The 17,460-nt window shown below is 47.4% G+C and overlaps 1 protein-coding gene across 1 annotated transcript in view; it reads left to right on the top strand.

The window, feature by feature from the left end:
- Positions 1 to 17,460, top strand: part of LOC111923167 (uncharacterized) — a 94,020-nt gene that overhangs the window by 71,028 nt on the left and 5,532 nt on the right. Inside the window, exons 68-80 of the mRNA XM_086886370.1 lie at positions 684 to 740; positions 846 to 917; positions 2,287 to 2,358; positions 2,826 to 2,861; positions 7,379 to 7,459; positions 8,306 to 8,359; positions 8,615 to 8,668; positions 9,967 to 10,029; positions 10,437 to 10,499; positions 11,706 to 11,822; positions 14,290 to 14,367; positions 15,364 to 15,417; positions 16,629 to 16,677. Coding sequence (XP_086742496.1) covers positions 684 to 740; positions 846 to 917; positions 2,287 to 2,358; positions 2,826 to 2,861; positions 7,379 to 7,459; positions 8,306 to 8,359; positions 8,615 to 8,668; positions 9,967 to 10,029; positions 10,437 to 10,499; positions 11,706 to 11,822; positions 14,290 to 14,367; positions 15,364 to 15,417; positions 16,629 to 16,677 — 850 coding nt within the window. The remainder of the gene's footprint in view (positions 1 to 683; positions 741 to 845; positions 918 to 2,286; positions 2,359 to 2,825; positions 2,862 to 7,378; positions 7,460 to 8,305; positions 8,360 to 8,614; positions 8,669 to 9,966; positions 10,030 to 10,436; positions 10,500 to 11,705; positions 11,823 to 14,289; positions 14,368 to 15,363; positions 15,418 to 16,628; positions 16,678 to 17,460) is intronic.

Raw genomic sequence — 17,460 nt, 5'->3', positions numbered from 1 at the left:
AATATTGATGGATGTGGAGCTGGTAAAAGCCCAGCATGGCAGAATCACCCAGAGCAGGAATATTTGTGCTGAAGGGAGTTGAGGGAAAGGAATTTTTTCCAAAGGGAACACCAGAAGGCGCCTCATCCCTTTTGGAGACACAACCATCCCTTCTCCAGAGCAGAGACATTCCTTGGAATAGCCTGGATTCCACTCTCTGAGGAGCTCAGCACGGGTGTGTCCAGGGGGTTCCTGTGGCTCCCAGGGGTGACACTTTAGGGGTGTCACCCCCCCAAAAACCTCTCTCTGAGGGGTGACCTCAGCACCATTCCCATTCCTCGGCTCCGAGTGCATCCATAAACACCATGGACAGCTCCATTCCCAACCCTGGGAAGAGCTGGAAATCCCGACCCCCAGGTGTCACTCATGGATTCTGTCCCAGCAGTGGCAGCCTGGGATCAGGGAATGATCCTGTTGTCCCTTTCCATCCGGGAGAACTGCACCGGGATAATTCCAGGTTTGGGGAGTTTTTTTAGGGATGGGAGGTCACTGGGAAACATCAGGATTTGGAGTTTTCTGGGCACGTTCCAGCTTTTAATTAAGGGTGATTAACCCTAGCAATTAATGTAATTGTTAATCACTGCATTCCCAGTGGGATCTGTGAGCTCCTGCTGGATCCCTTTCCCTGTCTCTCCTCTCTCCAGGGTGAGTCCATAACTATTTTTGGACCCCAGGGCTACAAAGGCACCAAAGGAGATCCCGTAAGTTTGGCTTTCCAAGGTGTCCCTTCCCTGCCTGGGATCAGCTGGATCCTTCCAGGAGAGACGGAAGAATTCGAATCCAGCAATTCCTGGTTTTCCTTTCAGGGTGAGCAGGGACTGCCAGGTTTTGATGGAGACAAAGGCGAGAAGGGAGAGGACGGACCCATAGGAGAAAAGGTGGGAACTTCCCAAAGCCCGTGAGGAAGGGACCGAGGGTGGTGAACGGAATTCCCAGAAAAATTATGGATTAAAAATTACGGATCCCTGGAAGTCTCCAAGGCCAGGTTGGATGAGGCTCAGAGCAGCCTGGGACAGTGGAAGGTGTCCCATGGCTGGGATTGGAACTGGATGATCTTTAAAGTCACTTCCATCCCAATTCCATCCTGGAATTCTCTGGTCTCTGCTGGAAAACACAGCCACACCCAACTCTGGCACTGACAGGGAGAGGACGGGGCTGGGCAGGGCTTGGGGACACAAAACACATCCCATTTCTCTGGTGTCCCACTGGGAAAATTCCATTCCCGCATCCCCCTCTCTCTCCAGGAGCTGTCCCTGCTCCTGGAGCCCCTGGAATGCTCTTGGCAAGGCTTGGGTGGCTCCCGTGTCCCTCTTGTGTCCCCTGGGTGGTGGCAGAGCTCCTCCCTCTCCCTCTGCTTCCCTGGTAGCTCATCCCAGGTCCCAACCCGGCCCCGTTTTCCTGGGAAGAATCACGGAATTCTCCCACTCCCAGCTGAGTCACAGCTCCCGTCTCCGTGTCCTACTCATCCCAATTTCCATCTCACGGAAATGGCTTTGGCTTCACCAGCCTGACCCAGGACTGAATAAATTGAAGCTGCTACAGCAGCAGTGACACATCCAGCTCCTGCTATTTCCCATAGGAAGCTGGATCCCGGTGTAGTCCAGGTGGGAATTGCCTGATCCAAGGTGGGCACGTCCCTTGGGAAGAGGCAGATCCTGACCTTTTCTGATCCCGCTCCCCAAAGTGAAGGAAACTCTTGGAGGTTCTCCCATGGCGGGGGGAGGTTTTCCTGTGTTTTATAAAGTTGGATAAAATTTCACATATTTTATTTTTCGGGTTGGAATCCGATGAAAAATACTCCATAAAAAATAATCCAGAAGAATATTCCAGAAAAAAAAAATCCATTAAAAATTACCCATAAATTATTCCTTAAAATAACACACAAACGTCTCCTCCTGGATAAATATCCGGATGACTTTGGAGAGTGGAATCTCTGGCCCCAGTGAACCCCTCAGGGTCTTCTCCTGGATTTTTGGCATAGGTTCAGCTCATCCCAAGGATCCAAACCCCCTTCCTGCCTGTTTTCCTTCAATCCCCACCACTGGGCACGGAATCTTTTCCATAACAATTCCCAGAGGTTCCTGCCGAGTCCTGGCACTGGTGGCTTCCTTCCCAACCCCTGGGGATGGACTTTTGATATGGAAATGGTGCTTGTGGTCATCTTTGTTATCTCCATGGGTTTTTCCATGGATAAATTCCAGAGAGTAGGTGCTCAAAAGGTTTTTAACTGGGATTTTAACGTTTTAGGGAATCAAAGGAGAAGCTGGAGCCAAGGGAATGATGGGACTTTTTGGGAGCAGAGGACCTGTGGGACAGAAGGTGAGCTCCAAACTTGAGGCATCTCCTGCCAGGGCTGAGATGGAAAATCCCACCCCAGTTTTCCCGTGGAATATAATCCTCCATTCCCTCCCCAAAATTGCTGATTGGAATGACAGAGGCTCCGGAAAAGCAGGAGCAGCTGCACTTTTCCAGGAAAATCCTAAAGATTTTAAAGGGGCAGAGAGCGCTCTGGGAGCTTTTCCAGGCTGGAATGGTCAGTAAGGAGTTTCTGGAATGTCAACATTCCAGGAGGAAGGTGAGAGATGTTCTCCAAGCCCCATTTAGAACCGGTGGAATCTGTTGTTTTCCAGTCGGGATATTTGGGATATCCCACTGTCCTTCCAGCTGCTGCTGTAGGGAGCTCCTCAGAGCTCTCCTTCTCCCTTTCCCAGAATTCCTACAGCATTCCCTGTTTCCAGAGGGATCTCAGCTCTTCCCCAGGATAACTCATCCTGTTCTCCTTGCAGGGGGAGCCAGGAGAACCGAGCTCACCGGGATCTTCCGTGAGTTGGAAAATGTTCCCTTGTCTTTCCAAAGGCCTGTGTGGCCTGGACATTTCTGTCCCACAACCAGAAATGTGGGAAGGGGTGGGAAGAAGCCGTGGGAACTGGGAGCTGCTCCCCAAAGTCCATGTTCCGAGAGGTTTTGCTGGAAAACCAGCAGGGATACCAGGGATGACAGGTTTGGGGTTATGGCTTGTGGAAGAAATCCCTCTCTGTGAGGATGGGGAGGCACAAAATTCCCGGAAAAATTATGGATGCCCCTGGATCCCTGGAAGTGTCCGAGGCCAGGTTGGGCAGGGCTTGGAACAACCTGGGATAATGGGAGGTGTCCCTGCCCTTGGGATTGGAACTGGATGGACTTTAATGTCCCTTCCCTGCCCCAAACCATTCCATGATTCCACAAATCCATGATTTTGCATTAAGGAACATAAGGAAAAGACATTTATTTAACGTTTGTAATTCGTTTGGTGGATTCATCCCAAGTGGAAAAGTCTCCAAGCCCCAAAGACTCACAGAATCACGGAATCATGGAATATTTGGAGTTGGGAAAGACCCACCAGGATCATCAAGTCCAGCTCTTAAATTAAGGGCCCAAACTCCAAATTTCCAAGGTTTTCCAAAGAAATAAGTCCCCGTGTGTTCCTGGTCACAGCACGGAATTACTGATAGGCCTGGAATCCAGAGTGGGAATTGCTCCCTGAGGAAAAGGCCCTCATCCAATTAATTATTTTATTAATAACTATTATTAATAATTATAAACAACCCTCTGAGCACTTGGCCAAAGCCTCGAGGCCAGAACTTGCTGCGAGACCTGGGACAGCACTGGTAGGATTGAGGATATTCATGGAATTGTTTTGTAGGGAAGACCTGAATCCATCCAGAAACAGAGCAAAGTTTGCTGAGTGCAAAGGGATCCCAGCATCCCGTTTTTCCATGGATTTTAGGGATAAGAACTCCCACAAAGTGATGTCCTGCCATCCACCATCCGAGCAAAACAAAGGAATCCTTCTCTTGGAAATACCCTGGGATTCTGCTGGTGCAGGGCAAAGCTGGGATTTGATCCTTCACCACATTCCCAAAATTGCAAAAGCCAGACCCGAGCTGCTGGAAGATCCATGATAAATTCTGGAATTCATCCTTCCTGGGGCTACCTCTGCCAGGTTCACTTCCCACTAGTTTTATTGGAAGATTTAGGGAATTCCCATCATTCCCATCCATTCAGGCACCTGAGGGAGGATCCTGATGGGAATTAAGGCTCCACTTTATCCCTTAAGTGCTCCCACTTTGATTATTCCTTCCCTGAGTTATTCCCGAGCTGTCCGTCATCCCCCAATTCCTCTTTTTCCCTTTTCCTGAGGACAGAACTCCCATCCTCCCTGGATCCAACGCCAAATCTTTCAGGTAAAGCCTCACGCTCCTCATTTTCCTTCATTTCCCATCTTTTATTCCCACAAATTGCTGCTCCCGCTGAATTCCCTGGCAGTTATTTCAGCGCCCTCATCCATTTCGTCTCCTGATTTTCTGATCCATGGAAGTTCCCAACCGAGCTGACAGAATTTGTGTCTTCTCCCTGCAATTATTCCTGGGAAAAATTCAATGGAATCGCTCGACCTCACAAACTGGCTCGGTTTTGATATTCCAGGCGCCTCCTCCTCCTTTCTCCCCTCTCCTAAAAGCTCTGCTCCCTTTTTATTTTGCTGTTCCTGCCTCACTTCCCTCTTTTCTTTTCCAGTTGCCGCCCGTTATTCCAATTAACTCCTCGTTTGGATCATGGATCCAAACTTCCAGCTCCTCTTCTTTATTCCCTGAGATTGTGCATCAGAGTAACAACGGATTAACCCATTATTCTCCCCAAAACTCTGATTTTTATTACGTTTTCCCCCCATTTCTTGCTCCCTGTTTTGGTTTTTCCAGGGATTCTGAATCCCTGGAGCGTCGGACCCTGAGCAGGGGTGGGAATGGTTTATAAGCAGGAATTTGAGCTTATTAGAAATATTAAGTTTCCCAGGAAAACTGGGATCACACAGAATCCTAAAATGCTGAGGGTTGGATCATTCCCTTCCAGATCCTCTCATTCCAAACCCCCTTCCAAGGGGAATTTTCCACTAAACTAGGCAATTCCCACCCCAAACACCAAATTTTTTGGGGGAAAAGGAGCTCAAAACTGCAGCAGATTATCCTGACCAGACCCATTCCACCAAAACTCGGCAGGGAAGGGATAAAACCACAGCTGGAGCTCCGAGGTGAAGATTCCATTTGCATCATCCCATCAAATATTGAGGAGCAGGAGCCCGGGAGGTGGAAAACATTTTAGGATAAGTTTGGGAATTCATCCTCCTTTTGATGTGCGGCTTCAAACGGCTCCATCCTTTCGGGGGAGCATCCCAATGGATTCCAGCTTTTCCCAGGGTGTCCCTGCTCATTCCCAGCTTCTCCCTGGCTCCTCCCTGGCTCCAGCCCGGAGCTCCGCGGGAATTTTTTGCCTGGAAGCGGAGGATCCAAGGTTTCTCTGCGTCACAGGATTTGGTGACTCAGCCTCTCTGCCGGCGCGTTCGCAGTTAAATTCCAGCAAGGTTTTAACCCCAAATCCAAAGAGCCGGAGCCGTTTCCAGTATTCCCGCAGTAATTGCCTCTAAATTGCCATTTAAATTTTCATTTACTTCCATTTATTGTCCAGCCTTGATTTCCCCGGCACAACACCGGGATGCAAATCTGAGGGAACAAATTTCCATTTGGCCTCTTTGCATTTTCTTCTCTTTTTTTCCCTTATTTTTCTTTTTTTTCCCCCTCTTTTAACTCCTCCTATCCCATCTTTTCCCTCTCCTGGGAAAGGATCACTTCCATGACCATCTTCTCCTTCAGGTCCAATCCCGATTTTAAACCTTCCAATCCATATTCCAAAATCTTTCCAGCCCAGGATAAGCAGGAAACCACTTATGGAAAGATAAAATCCGGGTCTAAACCTTATTTATGTTGCCTGGACTAAGTAGGCCAGACTTAGACCCAGCTTTCCAACACATCCTTATAATTTTAAACCTTCCAATCCATATTCCAAAATCTTTCCAGCCCAGGATAAGCAGGAAACCACCTACAGAGAGATAAAACCCAAGTCTAAACCTTATTTATGTTGCCTGGACTATGTAGGCCAGACTTTGACCCAGCTTTTATTCAGCCTATCCTTAAGTGAGTTAAACTTTTCCTAAAACCATTTGGGATCCTCTCAGGACGAGAAGGATCTCATGGAAAGCAAGAAGACGACTTGGACATGGACAGAAGAACCTGGAAAACCTGGAGATATTTGGGATAATGGAGAAAAACTATGAAATAATATTGAAATAATTTGTTAATATTAATAAATTAATTATTAATATGATAAATAATTTGTATTAAATAATATATATTAAATACTATTAAATAATTAAGAAAGATTTTAATGCTAATTAGGAGAAGTCTTAATTAAGGTTTTTTAGTGGACAAAAAGAAGATTTTTGACCCATCCCTGGTCTGATCCCAGCTCCCAGCTCCTTCAGAACTCCAGGCACTTGAAGGTATCCCGGATTTGTGGGATTTAACCACCACACAAATGGTTTATTACCCTCCAATCTATCCCAGCAAACAGATATTCCCGTTTTCCCGGGGTTTTATGGTTTATTTACCTCTCCAGATGGAATTTGAGATTGATCATGTCAATAAATAGTTACCAATAAAGAGATATTTGTGCCTGACAGCACCTGGAATATGGAGGAACATGGATTTTCCCTGATCCAGGGAGTCCCTGGCACACAAATCTTGATTTTTTTTTTTATTTGTATTTTATTTTTAATGGATTTGTTTCCTTCCAACAACCACAGCAAACGAATTCCAAGCAGAGAATTTCCCTTGTTCAGCCCCTGATTTGCTCCAGCAGCCGATTCATTCTCCCCTGAGAGAGCTGAGGGGTTCAAGTTGGAATAAATCAAATTTTTCCTTCACATCCAAGTGCTGGACAAAGCCATCAAAATTGGCCAGGGTGGATGAAGAGACTGTGACAACCTTGGGGGAAAAGAATTGAAATTTAGAAATTAAAAGCAAATGAGGATTTTTAGCAGCTTTATTTGCTACCACAACAATGGGAAACTCCATGAAAAGAGATCCCAATGCTGGATGTGGCTCCAGAAGCCAAAAAATTCCAAAATGGGATAAAAAACCCGGCTCACACATTCCTTAAATCCCTGTTCCCATTCCCAACCCCATCCAAATCTTCTGGAATGAGCCTTTTGCTGCCGTGTTTTCCTGAGCTGGAATTACAAATTCATCCCCTCCCAGGTTTTTGTTTGCCAAGGATTTCCATTCCCATGGAATTGGGGTGAGGAATGGGAGCTAAATCCCAGCCTCAGGTTTTGAGGCAGTTCCTGGAGGAGCTTCTGACCTCGGATTGAGGGATCCCACAGTTGGGTTTCCATACTGGATTGTCCTCATCCCCCTTCTCCTGAAAAAAAACCGAGCTCTGGAATGGATTTTTCCCAATTTTCTGGCAGGGTGCGGCAGGACTGGATGGGAAGAACGGGATCAAGGGAGCCAAAGGAGACAGAGGCCTTCAGGGACAGAAGGGGAAGCCGGTGAGCGGCAGGAAAGGACACGGATGGTTTGGAAATGTCTCTGCTCCTTCCTGGATCCCACATTCCTATCTGCTTTCCTGGATTCCAGATTCCTTTCTGTGCTTTCCTGGATTCCACATTCCTGTCTCTGCTTTCCTGGATCCCACATTCCTGTCTCTGCTCCCTCCTGGATCCCACATTCCTCTCTGGACCTTCCTGGATCCCACATTCCTTTCTGCTCCCTCCTGGATCCCACATTCCTAACTGCTTTCCTGGATTCCAGATTCCTGTCTGTGCTTTAATGGATCCCACATTCCTGTCTGTGCTTTCCTGGATCCCACATTCTTGTCTGGACATTCCTGGATCCCACATTCCTGTCTGTGCTTTCCTGGATCCCACATTCCTGTCTGTGCTTTCCTGGATCCCACATTCCTGTCTGGACATTCCTGGATCCCACATTCCTTTCCCTTCCCCCTAAAGGCCTCAGGGCCTTTCTCACAATCTTCCTCGGAAGCCTTTCCCAAATTCTGGAAAAGTCTCCAGGGCACATCCTGGCCTGGTTTTTGGGACTTGTCCTCCTCCAGTTCACATATCCCAAAATTTCTTACTTATCCCATGTTTCCTAGCCTCAGTTTCCCTCTGTTTCTGACCGAAGCCCAAATTTCAATTTCCTTCACATCCCAAGTCCCTCTCTGCCTGCTGGAGAGCAGGAAACCAAGGAATCCTTCACTAAATCCCTCCTGGATCCCACTTTCCTGGGATCAGCTCCCTCACAACAGGGAGGCTCCCAAGAAACCTTCCGGCACATGGATGGGATTTTGGGCTGTTATTCCTGAAAATTCATCTCCTTCCTTTTTTTCCATGTAGGGAGGGAAAGGTGACCCTGGGACCACCGGTGACACCGGGCAGAAAGGGACAAAGGTAGGACATGGATGAGATCCCGGGAAATCTCCATCCTTGGAAATGCCCCAAATCCCTGGGAATGTGGGGGAACAGCTTTGGGTGGCACTGCTTGGATTGGGAGCTGGAGAAACGTTCTCCAGAGCTCTTTCCAACCCCAACCACTCCGTGATCCTGGGAAATAAAGGTTGGGACAAGCAGAGATGGGGAAGGAGCTTCCAGCACCCTCAGAATTCCTCCTCTTCCCTCATTCCCTGTGATCTCCTTTCTTCCCAGGGCTTGAGAGGGCTTCCAGGCCGGATCGGCGCTCCCGGAGCCAAAGGTGCCAAGGTGAGCCAAGCCCGGCTTTCCACCCTCCAGCCGCCCCATCCTCAGAACTCCTTCCCACTCATTCCCAGGAAAGCTTCCTGCATGGAATCCTGAGGAATCCACCCCATTTCTGTGGGAAAATCCCTCTTGGAAGGCCCCATGAAGAGCAGGGAATCACGGACTGGGAAGTTTTAAGGCTTGTCAGGAATTTTGGGATAATCTGGGATTAAACCAAACCCTGTCCAGATCCTTCTTGATCTATGGCATGGAATCATGAGGAATCCACCCCATTTCTGTGGGAAAATCCCTCTTGGAAGGCCCCATGAAGAGCAGGGAATCACGAACTGGGAAGTTTTAAGGCTTGTCAGGAATTTTGGGTTAATCTGTGGTTAAAAACTAAACCAAACCCTGCCCAAATCCCTTCTGATTGATGACATGGAATCCTGAGGAATCCACCCCATTTCTGTGGGAAAATCCCTCTTGGAAGGCCCCATGAAGAGCAGGGAATCATGGATTGGGAAGTTTTAAGACTTGTCGGGAATTTGGGGTTAATCTGTGGTTAAAAACTAAACCAAACCCTGCCCAAATCCCTTCTGATCCATGGCATGGAATCCTGAGGAATCCACCCCATTCCTGTTGGAAAATCCCTCTTGGAAGGCCCATGAAGAGCAGGGAATCTCAGACTGGGAAGTTTCAAGGCTTGTCGGAACTTTGGGATAATTGGGGTTAAAAACTAAACCAAACCCTGCCCAAATCCCTCCTGATCCGTGCCTTAGCAACGGCCTGGGCTCAGTTCTAAATTGGTGCCAGGATCTTATCAGCACCATTAGTCCCTTATCAGTAAACAACGATAATGAGCCTTGATGGGCTTTTTATGGAAGGTTTGGAAAGCTTGATGAGGGAAATGGGAGCTGTTGGTGACAGAGGCAATGTCGTTGTTATTGTGGTCATAATCAATTTTAATTAATATTATTTGGATTATTATTATTGCTGTTAATATTTGGTATCTGCATTTGGTAACTGAATTTTTGTCCAGGGAATTTCCCACCGTACTTTCCTCAAGGCGAGCCTGGAGTTGGGATAATCTCCAATTTTAAGGATTTCCAATTATCTTTGTTGTGAGTTAAATTTGTGTTAATTAGTTAATTTGCCTCCTTCGTTGTTGGTTAAATTTTAGTGACCTGAAATTTCCAGGCTGAGGTGAGACTTTATCTCGGAGTGGCATCCCTGGATTATCCCTCTCCTTGCTTTTCCAGAGTTTTCCCGTTTCTTTGGGGTTCTTTGTCCTCACAGCCCTTCCACTGCTTTTCCATCCACAGGGAGAAATTGGCACTCCTGGAAAACCGGGAATTCCAGGATCGGATGGACAACGTGGACCAAAGGTGAGGATTTGAGTCATCACAGAATCGTGGAATGGTTTGGGAATGGTTAAAAATCATCCCACAAGAGTTTCCCCAGAAGTTTTCCCAAATCCACCTCTGGAAAATGCCAAAGGGCATAAATAGGGTTTTCCTGGATCTCTTCCCATAAATCAGCATGGATTGGGTGAAGATTCTTGGATATTGGGATTGGGATATTTACTCACCTCCTCAACTGACCTCATCCATCCAATCCTGATGCTCCACAGGCTCTTTTCCATGGGAATTTTCCCTCTCCTGGAATACTCACAGTGCCCAGACCGAGATGACACTCAGTAAATAACCCTAATCCAAGGAAGAACCAGTTTATTCCCAAAATCCCAGCCTTTCCAAGCCCACGTTAGGCATGATTTTACCTTGTCTCCTTCCAGGGCGAACCAGGAGCCTCAGGGAACGATGGCACCTCGGGAATTCCTGGGGAGAAAGGAGAAAAGGTTGGTACTGGCCACAGATTTATTCCATTCCCAAGGAAGAAATCCCACATCCATCAGGAGTTAACAAAATTCAACATTTTCCGCATTGTTGGTGCCCTTTCCAGAGGGGAAATGTCAACTGGCTGGAATGTTAGGGTTGGGAATGCAGTTGGAAAAGGGCAGGGGAGAGAGGTTTCCTTAAATTCACCTCTGTCCGTGGATAAAATCCCAGGAGGATTTTATCCCAGTTTAGTGTGAGGAAAAGCCATCCAGAGGGGCTGGGATGCATTGTCAGAGTTATTCCATCACCATTCCCAGGGCAAATCCCTGGGAATGCTCTGGGGTAGGAAAAGAGGATTGGGCTGTGGCCACCTTGGCGTGGGAAATGGGAAAGGTCTCCAAGCTGATCCCGAGTTCTGCTCTCATCTCCCTGAGGAATTCCCACCTGGATCACTCCCCACCAATCTTCCTTCTTGGAATTCCTTAATTTCCTGCTTTATTCCTTAAAAAAAAACCACACCTGAACTTGTACTTTTCCACAGAGAGAAAAAAAAAATCAATGATTTCTGTTAAAACCATAGATTTCTAAGGAAAAAACCAAAAACCAAACACAACCTCAACAGCCTCCATCAAATCTCTTGGCATTTTCCAGCCCCTCAGGCCCTTCCCAGTCTCCAGCGGATTTGGGATCCTAAAGGATTTCATGGATATGAAATCTGTTCCGCATTCCCCAATGGCCGAACACCTCCTGAAGTCTCGGGATGGAGGCTTGGAGATCATTCCCAGGGAATTCTCATTCCCTTCTGCTCCTGGTCTTCTCCTCTCCCAGAAATTTGTTTTCCACCACTGCTGGGTGATGGATTTTTCCTTCTGCTGGGTTTCGTGGGAATATTTTGTTCCGGCAGCTCTGGGAGAAAGCTCAGTGGTGAAGATGAGTGGGAAATTTATAGGTTTGGGATCTTCCTCTTCCCTAGTTTCTCCCAGGGTTATAAATGAAAGGATTCTGTTCAGGTGGAGAGCTGGGAATTTAGGAATTCTTGGGAAGAGCTGGATGGAAAATCCATGTCACCAAGCACCTTCTGGAGAGGGAAATGTGGAGAGCAGGGCTCCCACACCAAAGGAATGTGGAATGTGGAATGTGGAAGGTGTTCCCGTATTCCCAATGCCATGGAAGTGTTTGGATGATGTTTGGCCGCCCCATCCCTAAAATCCCCCTGTGATTCCCAGGGGGCCAAGGGAGTTCCTGGACTGGGAGGATTCAAAGGACAAACGGGATGGCCTGGGAAGCCTGGAGGGGCCGGAGCAGCTGGACCTCGAGGGCCGCAGGGCGAGCCAGGCCCACAGGTGAGCAGTGGGTCCTGAATCCCACAGGAATTCCCACAGGTCCTGAATCCCATGGATCCTGAATCCCACAGGAATCCCAGCAGGTCCTGAATCCCACAGGAATCCCACAGATCCTGAATCCCACAGGAATTCCCGCATGTCCTGAATCCCAGCAGGTCCTGAATTCCAGCAGGTCCTGAATTCCAGCAGGTCCTGAATCCCACAGATCCTGAATCCCACAGATCCTGAATCCCACAGGAATCCCACAGGTCCTGAATCCCACAGGAATCCCAGCAGGTCCTGAATCTCACAGGTCCTGAATCCCACAGGAATCCCACAGGTCCTGAATCCCACAGGAATTCCCACAGGTCCTGAATCCCACAGGAATCCCAGCAGGTCCTGAATCCCACAGGTCCTGAATCCCACAGGAATCCCACAGGTCCTGAATCCCACAAGAATCCCACGATCCCGAATCCCACAGGGATCCACACCTGGCCACCCTCGTGTGACCCAACCCCCCTGAAGTGTCCCCCTGTCCCCATCTCCCACCTCTCCCGAGCTGCCTCCCGAGCTCTCCCACATTCCCTCTTTCTGCGGGATTTTGATCCACGAATTTCATCTCCCGATTCATTTTTCTCCAGAGATTTTCCATCCCCTTTCCTCCCCTCCTTTCCCGTCTCCTCAGGGGAAGATCTGACCTCTCCACGGAGAGATAATTCCAAGCGATCAGGACATCAAGTCGTTAATTATCCCGGGATCAGGATGCCAAGGCCTGGGAAGGAGCCGGTGGCTCTCGGCTCCCGTTTTTTAATGAATATTTTTGCATTCCAGCCACGCTGGGCACCTTTAGAAACGTAGGGGAAAAATCCAGGGAAATGAGATGTTAATTCCATCGATGAGCAGGATCACCCTGCCCTGGAAGTTTTCTTGAGACAGCTTCGAGAAATAAAGAACTTTCCAAAGTGAAAAAAAGGCTGGAAATGAAAATTCCCAGAGTGGTTTTGCTGGGAGTTTCAGGATTGGATTAAAGAATCTAAAAATTACCTGGAAGATCCAAGAATAAAAGAAAAATTGGAATGAAATAACCTGAAAAAGCAAATTTTATCCATAAATCCTGTTGGTTCCTGACAACAATGGCAATAATTTGGGTTTTGGAGGTTGGAAGTTGGAAAAATTCCCAATTTCCTGGGAAAATCTGAGTGAGTCTGGATCTCATCAGATCCACTCTCCTGGATCTCCAAGGTCTCCTTATCCTACAGATTTTTTCAGGAATTCTGACATGGATGGGTCACTAAAAAAAAAAAAAAATCTCTATTCCACCTCATTCCAGAATTTTCCTACTTTTTTCCCAAGCCAAAATCCATTGACAACTTTTGCACCACATCAGCTCCGTCAGGATCAAACATTGACGGGATTTGGGCAAATTCCACATGAAAAAAAATGTTTTAATTAAGTAAGTAAATTAAAAATTAAAAAATTAAGTAAATAAAAACTACACTATCAATATCAGGAAAGGGAGATGTTGATCAGAATATGAGGCTGCTCTTTGGAAAGACAAAAAAATGTGTGATCCCATGAAATTCACAGGGAAAAAAATGGGATTTAAGGCAAGAACAGAGGGATGCAGAGCAGAAAGGATGAACAAGGAACTCAATCCACATCCAGCAATTCCCAATAATTTTTTTTTATTGGAGTGGAGGGCACCAGATCTCCTTTATCAATTCCTTTATCACAAAATCAACTTTAAAACAACTCCCAAATATTTCTTTTTTTTTCTCCTCCGAAGAGACTTGGATTTTCTCCCTGCAAATTTGCCTTAAGGAAGCTGAATTTTACCTGGAAAATACGTCTGGAAATCAGCATCTTCCTTAAAAATAAGAGCTTGAAGTCACTGAATAAAGATGCTGAAAGTGTGACAGGGATCTTTAAAAGGAATTTTGAAGGGTGGTTATAGGAAGAAGGTGGGAAAAGGTCCTTCCAGAACAATAAAATATGGATTAAATCCCGCTCCAGCCCATGGAAACAAAATTATTCTTCCTTCTCTTGCTCCCCAGGCTGTGCCTTACCATGAAAAATAAATCAAAGGAATCACAGGAGGGAGGAAGGAGCCGAAAGTACAAGATTCCCTCATGGATATTTAAAAAGGCTGGAATTTTTGATGTTATTAGCGAGCCCAGAAAAGCCTGTCTGGGATAATAAATGGCTTTTTTGTTTTGGACACTGATTAAAGAGAGGCTGTGAGGTGCCACTTTTTCCACCCACGCTGTTCCTTGGATTCTCCTGGAATTAAAGGAGAAACTCCAGGAATGGCTCGTGGGGTTGGGACAGAGGGAAAAATTCCAGAGCACTGATCCCATCCCATCCGGAGAGCACCTGAGGAGTTCGGAGTGTCTTCCACTGATGCCCAGGTTGGGTTTTAGGGGGAAAATCCCAAAGAAATGTGGGATATCTCTGGAAGTGCTGACCAAACTCTCCTTTTCCTCTCCAGGGCCCACCAGGGAAAAGAGGGAGATCCCAGCTCTGCCTCCAGGGGCCCCCGGGCGTGGATGGGCTGAAAGGAGAAGCGGTCAGTATGGGAATGATCCAGTGGGATTCCTCAGCGCTTCCCAAAATTCCAAACTGGGGTTGGATGAACCTTGGATCTTCCACGTTTCATTTCTCAGCTCTCTGGATTTTACAGCAAGAGCGGAGAGGTTGGAATCCCAAATCCCAGGAATTTGCTGCCCAGATTTCTGCCTGGAGGTGTCTCCAGCTGGGGGAAGATTCCTTTGGGAAAACATCAAACTTTGGATCAGAGCAGGCACAGACCGATAATCAATGCAGGGCAATTAACGCGCAATTAACGCTCAGCAGAGAATTCCCAACAGGAGCTTCGGATCCCAACCTGTTTGGGTCAGTCCCTCCACCCTGCAAATCCCAGTGTCCCAAGGGATTTCAGGATCAGGAATGGCAGTGCTTTAATTCTATGTGCTGCTGGTGGATAATGTGATTTTTCCTGGCACTGGAAGCGAGCATGGATAGAGAAAAATGATCCTCCCAGCTTTAATTGGGATCATCCTTCTTGTGCTCCTTGTCCTTTAATATTTTTAAGTACCCTTAATCCACAAATCCAGTTTCCAGCAGTTCTGAGTGGAAAATTTGTCAGTGTGTTTTTATCCCTTGTTGACAAAGCTCAACAGCTCCTGGTTTTTCCGTCTTTCCAGCACTGGAATTGCAGCTCCAGTTTCAAATCTTCTTCTTGAGCTGATTCCCAAAGATTCTGTGCAGGCCGGACCCTCTCCATGTATCCACCTCTTCCAACTGGAAAATAAACCTGACTTAAAGTGTTAAAATCCACACTGGGATGGAGCAGAGCTCCCAAAAAAATCTGGGATCTGATGGACACATGGATGAGGCCATTCCTGTCTGCCCGCTGAGCTCCTCTCAGATATCCCTAAAATTTATAGGAAAACACGTGAGGCTTTTTACCCTTCTGAGTTATCATCCCTGTGGAGCGTTTATTCCCAGAGCATTTCATGGACAATCTCCTGAGATTTGGTAATGATCAAAGTGTTTTTAACAGGGGGAAAATGGTCCGGCCGGGCAGAAAGGAGCCAAGGGAGATCCGGGCCTTTCCGTGAGTGCTTTCTCCCGAGATCACTTCCCATTACCAGGAGAAATGGAGAAAATCGGCCAAACCGGCCCTGGGAGGCCAAGGGGAGGAGGGAAATGCTGAGAAACGGATTTGCTCTGAGAATATCTGGGAAATGAGGCTGTTGGTGTTAGAGCAGGGTGGGAGCAGAGCTGGGCTCTCCAAAGCCAGGCCTAAAGGCCCAAGCAGGTTTTCCCTGTCTTTCCCATGACTCCCAACTCCCACTTGTCTGACAGGATCGGCGCTCCAGGGCTGATCCAACCCGAAGGAAAAGCAGGAGAGGGAAATGTGCCCCATTTTCAAAGCCTTTAGGGAAAAGCTGCTGCCCTGGGCTTCTCAATCCTGAGGAAGAAGGAGGGGTTGACTCACACGGATCAGGAAAAAATTCCTGTTGCAGCTCCCTCCACATCCCTTCATCCTGGATTTTGTGCCACTTGACTGACACAAAGGCAATATTTCCGTTTTTCCAGGGTGTGGATTAATTTTCCAAGCAGGATTAATTTTAGCAGGGGGGTGGTGGGAAAGGATCTCCTAAATTCGGGCTGCTGAAAATTCCAGCTCCCTACATGGAAAATGCCCCCAGATTTGGAATCCCAAGAAGGAAAAGAGGTGGTGACCCCAGGAAGTCCAGCAGGGCATCCACCATCCCACAGGGAAGATTCCCAATGGGATCAGTGGCTGTTGGCTGTCCCAGGGATGGAGGACGGGCTCCAGATCCATGAGATTGGAGATTCCATAGGGAATGATGTTGGCTGGGAAGGAAGCAGAGAAAGCAGGAGGAGGCGCAGCTCCAAATAATGGAATGTGGTTCCACAGCTCACTCCCAAGGGCAATCCTGGAGGAAAACTCGGATGTGGGTGGCTCCATGGCTTTTCAGAGCTCAGGGAAGTTCGGGAGGTCGTGGCTTTGGGGACAGTGCCAGGAGGGTGGGGACATTCCTTGGAAAGCCAGCCCAGGTTGGAGGTGTGACATGGATTGAGGTCCCACTCCTCGCACCTGGAGGTTTTCCTGGCTGCAGGAAAACCAGGAATTTCCAGAGGGAATGAGCCACAAATCTTGAACCGAGCTCCCCGTGACACCAAATCTCTGCTCTGATTACGCCCCAAACGAGGTGGCTCCACCTTGGTGGGACAAGCAGGGAGATGGTGCCGGGGTTGGAATTCATCCCTAAATTCCGTTTTCCCGCTCTGGCACAGGAGGAAGAGGTGAAGGAAGTGCTCAGGAGTGAAATAAGAGGGATTTGTGGTGAGTTGGCCCCGCGGTGACCCTGCCAGCGGATAAATTGGATAAATTTTCCGTGCCAGCACGCATCCAAATGTCACCCATTAGCAGCAGGTGGAGCTGGGGCCCCTCTCCAGGAGTGTGGAATTCCAGGCCCTGCAGATTCCTGACCTCCTGAAACTCTCCATTTTTATCCCTTAAACCCCCCCAACCCCATTCCCATTCCCATTTGGTTTTGTCAGGAAATCCTTCCCCCTTTTCCTGGTGGATCGGGAAGGCGCTGGCTCATGGATGGAAGCTTGGGGCTCACTGAACCTTTTAATTCCTGGTTTTTTGTGGTCTTCCTTGGCACACGGAATTCTCCTCTCCCACAGGGAATAACTGCCAGCAGCACCACAGGAAAAAACCCAAACAAATAAAAAAAAAAAACAAAAAAACCCAAAAACTGAAACAAACAAAAAAAAACAAACCAAACAAAAAAGAAAAAAAGAAAAAAATTTGGGAGTGGTTTTATCCCAGAATCCAAACATTAAAACTTTCTGGGCTTTTCTTTCTTTGCCCTGCAGAAATCCCTTTATTTCAGATCCAGCAGAACCTTCCTGCCCTATTCCCTGAGCTTTCCCTACAGATATGGAAGATTTTTAGGTTCATCCCCACTGGAGTTTTTAGGAAGCATCAGGATCCTTGAAAAGGGGAGGGAAAAAAGGATGAAAAATAATAAAAATCCATAAAAATAATGATTTCCTTGAAAAATCTTATTTATGTTGGGAAAAAAATGTATTAAAAGCAAAGCTTTCCCTTGTCTCT

This window comes from Cyanistes caeruleus, chromosome 4 (assembly GCF_971803275.1).
Source record: "Cyanistes caeruleus chromosome 4, bCyaCae1.hap1.1, whole genome shotgun sequence".
Taxonomy (NCBI): domain Eukaryota; kingdom Metazoa; phylum Chordata; class Aves; order Passeriformes; family Paridae; genus Cyanistes; species Cyanistes caeruleus.
This window is presented reverse-complemented; position numbering and strand designations above follow the sequence as displayed.